The sequence below is a fragment of the Populus trichocarpa genome, chromosome 3 (genome assembly GCF_000002775.5).
Source record: "Populus trichocarpa isolate Nisqually-1 chromosome 3, P.trichocarpa_v4.1, whole genome shotgun sequence".
NCBI lineage: Eukaryota > Viridiplantae > Streptophyta > Magnoliopsida > Malpighiales > Salicaceae > Populus > Populus trichocarpa.
Window position 1 is genome coordinate 11,224,522 of NC_037287.2, and position 9,892 is coordinate 11,234,413.

Genomic DNA, 9,892 nt, shown 5'->3' on the forward strand with positions numbered 1-9,892 from the left:
AGATTAATGGTTTATGGAGTGGGAATAGATGATAAATTATCGACATCCCTCCCTCAACCCTAATACATTATACCCATTTAATATTATTAATATTATGGTAATAATTATTTTTAAAGTATTTTTTATTTGAAAATATATTAAAATAATATTTTTTATTTTTATAATTTATTTTTAATATCAATCAAAAATATAAAAACACAAAAAAAATAAATGTTTTTAAAAACATTTTAAAACACACTAATAACACTCTCATGTTCTACCACATTCCCATGATCATGGATAGATAACCCATCTCCAATTTCTACAATTTCTAGGAATGTGAAACTTTATTGCATCTTCTTTTGTGCCTCAGCTAAACTAACAAACGTCACCAATAAAATCACCATTGTCATCAAGAGATCAAAAGAAACTAATGCAGCATCTACTAAATAAAAGAATTTATATAGGATTGAATTTTTTTAAAAAAAGAATAAAGACAAAAAACTGCTCATGAGGCCATGTACATTACCTCTAGGTAGAGGTACTTCACTCCAAGAAAATTTGGGTTATTTTAATATACCCCAAAAAAAAAAAAACACAAAAGAAAGAAAGAAATAAATTGTGATTTATTAATTAAGCATTATTTTTCCTGTTTTTCATTTTTCTTCTCTCTTTGTGGCGTTTGCCCACATGTGGGCTGGGCATTTTGTATGGGCCTCGACCATCTGCATTGGGCTTAGCCCTCGTTAGCAAAGAAATACCTCAACACTGGAATTTCTAACATGGAGGCATAGTGGGCAGGCTGGGACCACTTGGTCACATTCTGTACAGACACAAAGATGCCGACATGGCAGAAGCACCACAGAAGCCATCCGTTTCCGACACGCTTTGCAGCTCGGTCCGCCTGGCACTACGGTAACCCGGTCCGGGTCAACATAAGCAGACTCAGCATCCTCAGCCTGGGTCTGGCCTTCTACTCCCCCGGGACATCCTATTCCATCGTCCCCTCTCCTGCTATCTTGCGCCAGTCCCCCATTCATGATAGCCTGCTGCAGTTGGGCCTGCAAGGAAGCTGCTGTTACCTCCTGGGTCCTGACCTTTGCCTGCCAAACCTGTGCATCGATGCTAAGTTGTGTCGCACGGGCTTCTAACTCGGCGTTTCTGCGCGTGGCCTTCTCAATTTCCATTTCCTTTTCCCTCAATCTCCTGGCTATTGATTCCTCCGCTGCTCCTAATAGTGCACGGTAGTGCCGCTGTCTTTTCTCCGCTAATGTGCGCCTCAGCTGCTCTCCCTGCATAAAGCGAAATCTTCTCGTTCATTTATGTGCACAGCCATAAAAAAAAATCTGCCCCATCTGAGAAGAGAGAATTTTGGTACCTGGGCTTGAAGGAATTGATCAATTTCATCTCGTTGTCGTTTGATTTGGATGGAGAAATCTTCTGATGATAACGATAACAGAGCAGAGGATTGACATGCACCGGTGCCAAAATTCTGCTGTTGGTAATGATGATTCTGTTGTTGTTGGTCACCAAAAGATAAACGGAGGCCAGTAGACACGACATTTGGATTTGGTTGAGGCTGATGATGACGATGATTGTGGAGTTGAGAGAGGTCTATTAACTGAGTTGTTGACAGAGGCTGAGGCTGAGGTTGCATACAGAACTGATTGATTGTTGTGGTTGTAGCAGTAGTACCTGTTGGCGCTGCTCTTCCTCTCTTGCGTTGATTATTGCCACCTGCGTCAAATTTGATGTTATCAGATTTATATTTATATATAAATATGAAAACTTTGCATGAATTTTCCAATCAATGTTGGTATTCAAAATTAAGAAGAATCCCATTGAAATCAAAGCATCGATTAAGAGGACTGGGCTAATCAGGTACCTCCATTGTTGAGTAACATAGAGGATTGATCAAGATATCCTCCAGGCTGTGGTTGCAATGAATAATCCTGACCCTCTTGCCCGTTTCTATATACAAAAGGAGGAAATGAAGGAAGGATTAATTAGAGGAAGATTTGGAAATGCAGAGAGGGATTTTAAGGATTTTTTTAAAGCAAGCAAATTACCTGTTTAGGAGGAGGATATTAGAGGGATATTGAGCTTGGACAGCCATTATAGATTATCAATAGATAACAGCAGCGAGATAGGCCAAGGTTGAGACTTGTGAGAGAAATGAATAGGTTGCAGTAAAGCTATAAATATGTGTTTCTGAGCTGGGCGTGAATATGTAAAGAAGGTAAAGAAGGGTGGGAGAGAGAGAGGTATGGAGCAACTGTGATGAGCAATGAACGCTAGCACATACGAAGCATGAAAAGATGCCCCTCAAGCTAAGGCAGACTCTTCAATGAGAGGAAAACGAATGGGACATAAAATTGCACTAGTCCAGCAACAACTAGTTCTCAGAATCGAGAATCGAGAATCGGAAAAAAGAAGGAGAAAGAGAATCAATGAAAGAATCAAGAAATATAATTATGTTATATCGAGGAGAAGAAGAGACCACCACCACCACCAAAAACTAGAAACCAATACGCACTAGCACTAGCTAGATAATAGTAATCTTCATCATCACTTAAACCCGTTTATCTGCCGATCATCATCATCATCTTTTTCTTCGTTTTGATTTACCTTGTAGTCTATGCTTTGTATTTTCTTCTGGTGTTATATATCTTTCTTTCTTCCTTCCCTTCTGTCTCTCTTTAGATACAAGGTGGATGGATGGAAAGAGAGGGAGAGATGCGATTGAAACGAATCAGTCCAAGAGAGAGACACCTTATTCTGCTCTTTCTTTCATTGTTTTGTTGGCTTTGCCTTTGCTTAATTCTCTCCTCATCTTCGCGTGGGGCTGGCTTTTCTTCAAGGGGAGTCTCGTGTTTGTCACCACCAACACCAATACTACTCCTACTTATTTAATTTCATTTGTCCTTCTTTCTACTATTTATATATTTAAACATTTTATTTTCTTTTTTACTTTATTTTTTTCCCACCAGAAAGAAAACAACCTTGATAACTGTAACGTTGTATTTTTACCTTTGTTTTCTAAGAAAAAAGATGGAAAGCTATTAATAAATGTGTGGAGAGGTTGAGAAAATCAATGGCGTTAGTTAAATGGGATGATGCGCAGTTGTTGTGAGTTGGAGGGGTGTGTGTCCATCAGCACTCTCCTCGGTTGTTAAATAAATAAATAAATTTGGATATTTATTTAATATAGCTATATATACCCAGATATATATTATTATTCTTTATTCTACATCAAATAATAAATATTATTCAAATAATACATATCAATGGATAATATCTGTAGGGTATAAACATAATAAAAATCTGATTTTTAGATATTCATTATCATCTCTAACCTAATTTGTATAGTTGCCTCTATTTTAATTATTTTTGTATTTTTATTTTGTTTTTGCCGCATGCTTCTCTAGCTAGCTTTCCCAACAATCGCAATTCCCCCCCCCCCCTTTCAATCTATTTTATTTTTATTTTCTCTTTTAGGTTTCTCTTTTGATAAGTTTTTTTTTTTATTAATGAGAAATCGTAATTTGAAAGGAAAATCCCATGTACCAAAATAATAGAGTTATATATATATATATATATATATATATATATATATATATATATATATATATATATATTTGAGAAAAAGTATACTTGGTTAACTTAGCTTTGGGGTTTTTGGTAGTACCGAATTCATGGTTCTAGCTAGGTTCAAGGATTTGCTTTGAAATGGAGCACCTCTTTTATTTCTCCTCCTTGTTGCTTTGTTGTCAACCCAAATCATTTCACTATCTTATCGTCTTTTTATATTGCACAAATGAAAAAACTAAAGCAATCAAATGCAGTGGACCTTCAGCCATGAACACATCGCTTCGAGATGGGTGGCATGGATCATGGATGTAAACATTGTATTTGGCGTTGTACTTCATTGAAAATTCTATTATCTAACCGATATTCATGGTTTTATTTTCTTGTTTTCATACTTATCTTAGAAAATATAGAAAAGATCACAGTTACCTCCAAACAAATTGCAAGATTGTTGGCTCTTTTTTCTTCTTCTTTTTCTTTTCAAATGGTTGGTGATTGGTAAGTTTTCTCCTCCCGAGACTACATCAAACAACTATTTTCTAGCCTTTATGCACCTTGATTTGAGGATGCGAATGAGGAGCTAGAGGAGGTTTTCAAAATGTGTACAGATTATGAATAATATAAATATTTATGAGAATATTTACAGTTCCTCTTCCTCTTCCTCTTTTCTTTTTTTATCCAGAGGATCTTTAATTAGTTTGCCGCTCCATCTCTTATTTTTTACTGTAAGAATGAATTAAATTGTAAAATATAAAAACATGCAAGTTTTACTCTTCTTGTAACAACTCAAACCTCTTATTTTTCCCTTGTAAAGGTCATGCAGAGGCATGTAAAATTAAAAAAAAACAAAACAAAAGAAGAAAAAGAAAGAAAGCCGGGAGGGGGGGGGGGGGGGGGGGGGGACTGACAAAGAGCATCTATATATATATTTTTTTCCGATGACAAGAAAGAAAAATATAGAGAGGGGGACATATCGAGTGAGCCACACAAGAAAAGTTAAGTTTGTAGAGGTGATCTTCCTCAAAACCAAGAATGGGGTGATAAAGAAAGAGGGAAGCCACCAAAAAAGAGAAGGAAAGGAGAGGAAATGTGAAGGAGAGTGCTTCGTCTTTGTCTCTCATTTGGCCCCACCCCATGTAAGGGTCGGCTTTATTACCTCTTCGTCTTCCTCTAATCAATTCTCTCCTATCCTAGTAATTCAATCCACCACGGCAATGTATTTTTGTGTCCATTAAAACTCTCTAGCGCCCAACTGAGACCCCATTGTTTTTTTCTCCCCATTAATGCATCCTTTCGTTTTCTTCGCATTCTTTTGTTTGTTCATTCGTTGATCCTGGCTTGTATTGGGCTAAAAATACAATTAACTTGTTTATTTTCCTAGGGTTGCTTGGGCATCAGCAACTCAACATGGCCCTAGTTGGCTCCCAATATAAACCAACAGGCTAACACACGTAATAAAGTTCAAATATAACCATACATGAGTTAATTAGGCAGTGTGAATTTGGTGAAGGTAATTGAATTGACCATTTATTTCATGGGGTCATATTATGCATAAAGATTGATTGAATTGAACCTACAAAAAAAGATTGATTGAGTCAATAAAAAGCCAAATCTATTGGTCTCCCACCTAGTTTTACTTTATAAAATGAATCAATAATCTTTAATTAGCCTTGGGACAGCCAAGTCCTCCATATATAACTTGGCATAATCCAAACATATTCGCACAATTAGGGCGACTAAGCTGAACACTTGAAGTCTTGAACAGTCTGCTGACAACCCTTCATTCTTAGTATATGGTAATGGTACAATGGTTAGCGCTTATATATATATATTAGCTAGCTTTGAGGGTGTCTTTGTGTGTGTAAAATTTGATAAGAACAAAGGAGATATCGAGTCAATGCAGAAGAAGACAAGTCAGCCCAATTAACGAGCACTGTTCAGCTTTAGAATTCTGAGCTGGTACTTACATCTAACATGTTCTTTGAATTCTCTTTTGGTTTTGTCTCCTTGAATCTAATGAACTTGTGCTTGGGGCTTAGGCTTGTATTGCTATCTTCATGTCCCGTTGGCTAGATGCTTTGTTCTTACAACTGTGCGTGTGTGTGTATTATTCTGTTTTTCAATTTTTCTTCTTTTCCAGAGGTTGACCGACCAATTAAGAAAATTCGCGCACAGTTATTCAATAACCATTCTGTTCAAATAATTATATAAAACACGTCTACGGGCCTTCAAATTTTCAAATAAAGAAAATTACTGTAACATGATATATAATCGTTGTTTTTCCTTGTAGCTAAATATCATATAATAATTTTGAGCTATTTAAGGGTAGTCTTTATAGCTTTGAAGACAACCGAAGAAATTAACCATTGAACCAATTAGTTTGGAGGATTTTCAAGTAATCATAGGAGTGTTAATTTGATATTAGAAATTGTTAATTTTTTATTATTTGGAAATTAGACGCTATTTTGAGGCATCATCATTTTCAAGATATGTGTCATGAAATCAGGCGCACTTCCTTGGGATGAAGACAACAGCAACTTTACTTTGAGACATTTCTTTAATCCCAATCCAACCATTTCCCATATGTAAACTTCTAGTTTATTTATTTTTGTTTTTTTAAAAATTTATTATTTTATTTTAAATTAATTTTTTTAATATTTCTAAATCATTTTGATGTGATAATATTAAAATAAATTTAAAAAAATTAAAAAAATATTATTTTAATTTATTTTTAAACAAAAATATTTTAAAAAATAATTGATGCGGCAATTGAATGGCGGGCTCCCCTGGCTTTGATATCTTCTCCGTTTTCTTTCACTTTTTTCTTTCTTAACCCATAATTTCTCTTGGAATTCTACTTTGTTTGGTTTACATGGCATCATCCTCAATTCACACCTCCACCACATCCCAACCCACTACCTTTGCTTTTCCTCACACCAGAAACACTCCTAACCCAATCTCAGTTTGCACTCATAAAGTGAAAGCAAACAATTGAGTTTCACATATATTTTTAATTTTAATTACTTGTGTTAATTTTAAACATTTCCCTAAGTGAGACTCTAATATCACTCACTAATCCTTGTTTAAACAGTGGCCCGCGACAAATGACCCGAGAAATGATCACTTCAGGAGATGTTTTAGTTAGTTTTTAAAATTTCTTAATCTCATAAAGTAAAATTCTCGGAAAAGTATACATGGTGTTAGTGCCACTAACCTAGAGCTACATGCCTAATCTCCAATATAAGACCATATTATACAAGATCAAATATATATTATGTTATCTTGCCCTTCATGGACATAATGTGAACAAATAACATGGGGAGGGAATGGAGAATTATCTATGCTCGTTTGTTTATTAGTGTGCCATTACCTAAATTTATAAAGGTCTCGGTATCTATGTATGTACGTAATTAAAGAAAACAGTTCGTTTATATATGTATAATTTTTTTTCATGTAGTAATAAATTTATATAGACTTTAAACATTATAACTGTTAATGAAACAATTATATTTGTTGTTATTTAATTTTATTTTAATATCATAGATATTAAAATTAATTAAAAAATTAAAAGAAATAAACTTTAAATGCTATTTTTTTTTATATTATAAATATTTATATAATAATATTAGAAAGCTCACTACAAAAACTTATCTATCATTACTTTGATTTAATTTATTACATAAAAAGACTCCCACTTAATTAGAAGCAAATAGAATAGAGTATTTCTTTCTGATATAAAATATAAATCTTTTCCATCGTTGTTAACTTGCAAACTACACCAACAGTCAAATCAAGGAATCACATTACATTTCCAAAGACAGAGACCTTTTCTGAAAGCAAGGAAAATAAGTAAATAGTGAACGAAAGTTATGAAGATAGAGAAAACAGGAGAAGGGTGGTAGAAATTTTATTTATGAAGATGTCAGTAGAAGAGGTTGGGTCGTATATATTGGGTGGTGCCATAATTTATGAGTCTCTCCATAAGAATGCTAGTACTTAGGCATATGTTCCTCAGATGCTATAATGGCAGTCACAAGAGGAGCAGCAGAGAAAAAGAGGAACTCAGTGCTTCAGTTAATTAGGAAGCAAGATCAGAGCGTGGGGTGGTGGTGGTGGTGGTGGGTGGGGGTCTCTCTCTTTGTATTTGCTGCAAGAATCAAAGATCTCACTGCAAATCCAACCTCCCTCCCCGTATTATTGTGGGCACACTTATGGAGCCATCTATAGGGCCCATGTTGTCGGGTTTTGTCTGTTGTCCAAATTTTCTTGTGCGTGTCTATTTGGAGTACTATGGCATGAAGAGGTTAGGTGACTTCTTGATGTTGCGTTTACCATGGTTTGGTAATTTCCTGAATATATGCATAATTCTCCCTTTTGAATTTGGAATTTCAAAAGCGGGGACATGCATGATTCGAGATAAAAATATGTGTGTGTAAAAGTAGAACGATCCCATGGCTAGGACCTAGGTAGGATATTTAGGTGAGAAAATCAGATAATATTAAATATAGACACACACACAAAACCAAACCGCTATAGAAATGAATGAATACTGAAAGAAATTAATCAAGGCATGCATGAAACTACCTCATCTTTTTCCTTCCAGGACACCTAGATCGGTGTCGTTTGGGTGGTTTTAGAATTGGTCCCACGATTAAAATGATTGATTCAATCACTATAAATGCAAAGTGACCCACAATTAAAAAGAAAAAAGAAAAAAAAAGAGCTAACTAGAGATTTCCTCCATTGCAGCTTAATGAAAACCTCCAAAATGTATCACAGTCTCTCGTATTCTCTAGAGCAAAATACAAACAGCACTAAAATTTACACCATAATGGGAAATAAATAAAAATAGCAACTTTGGCTAAGGACAAAAGTTATAAATACTCGAAATCAGTGGTCACAACAACAAGTTTACACTGTACCTATCACATAAGCATAACTGTATTATAAAGCTGGCAATTTTCCACGCAGATATGGTGTATAGCCCTAGCCTAGCCTGCCGAACACCATTACGAGCGGGAAACGCAGAGACTCTATGTGGTTCTGGCTCTGACAGCATCTCCTTGATTAAGGGTGCGTCTATTGGGACCAACTTTGAGGAATAATGACTTTTCCATTGGTGCCAGATAAAAGTTCTTTGAAGGTTAACGTCACAGACATCACCATTAGTTTTTGAATTATGATTTGTATTAAATAAGAAAAATAAAATTATAATCAGTGGTTGTTATCGTTTTCACCATATACTAGATTTTATTATATACATTCAATTTGATTTCAATAATTTGTATTTGATAGAAATATTAAAACATGATACAAGTAAATAGGAGAGGATTTGAATTCAAATTTATAATTATTTTAATATTTTATGATTTGAATTTATAATTAAAAAAAAAACCATTGAGTTTGAGTAAAATAATGAAAGATTTTATTAAATTCATGTAATGATTCAACCAATATCAACATTTTAATTAATGATACATGCTTTTAGTAATTAACCTCTCAAAAGGTTTTGATTGGCCCATTCAGGAGTTTACAATTACCATTAGTTCTAGTTTAACAACTGAAAAATGGGATAAATTAATTAATTACTTTTACTATGCATTGTGAAATTAATTACTTTTTAATTTCAGAATTAAGTTAAAGTTTGCATATATATCTTAGACAAACTATGGGAAGGAGATAATATTGATTAATTGTTTCACTTAATTTTAGATCTTCATATTTCTTCTTTGTCGGCACAGAGTTACTCACTTAATTTACCCCATTTGCTTTTTCTAACTCGATCTCTCCTTTGATGATATATATTTACTTTAAATTTATTTGCATTCTTGCAATGTTTTCTCATTGCTTAATTCAAAAACAAAAAATAGTTATTTATTTTCAAAATATTTTTATTTTAAATTTATATCTTTATTTTGTTACAGCTCTGCTCCTATAAAATTAGGTTTTGAGTTTGAGTCTTTTCTTGATAGAAAAAGAAAAATCTGTTTCTAATTTTATCATATTTTGATGGTTTAATTAATTCTTCTTAGTCATGCTTAAAGTCATGGCCGTGCACTCCTAATCCTTCCTCTAAAAGTATAGGCTGATTTTCAGAAGTGAAAAAATTGAAGCAGCGTGATGTATGGTAAAAAGCATGATCAAACGTATTGTCCAACAGTAGAGCGGCCTCGGGTCAAAGAATGCCTGCACTCTGCATAAGAAATTGCTGGCAGACAGTTTTGCCATTCTCGAGACTGACTTGAAGAAGAACGCGAGAGTTAATATTGCAATATCTTGCTCCTCAGGAAGGTCTTCAACCTCCAATATAAAAATAGACCGAAAA

General features: G+C 34.3%; 1 protein-coding gene across 1 annotated transcript; it reads right to left on the bottom strand.

Moving 5' to 3' along the window:
- Positions 1-422: 422 nt before the first annotated feature.
- Positions 423-2,889, bottom strand: LOC18096913 (BOI-related E3 ubiquitin-protein ligase 1). Its single transcript, XM_006385529.3, has 4 exons — positions 2,049-2,889; positions 1,865-1,950; positions 1,358-1,716; positions 423-1,271 (listed from the first exon to the last, which is right to left on the bottom strand). The coding sequence occupies exons 1-4, from the start codon at positions 2,093-2,095 to the stop codon at positions 726-728; spliced, it is 1,038 nt and encodes a 345-aa protein (XP_006385591.1). The 5' UTR covers positions 2,096-2,889; the 3' UTR covers positions 423-725.
- Between the last annotated feature and the right edge of the window lie 7,003 nt (positions 2,890-9,892).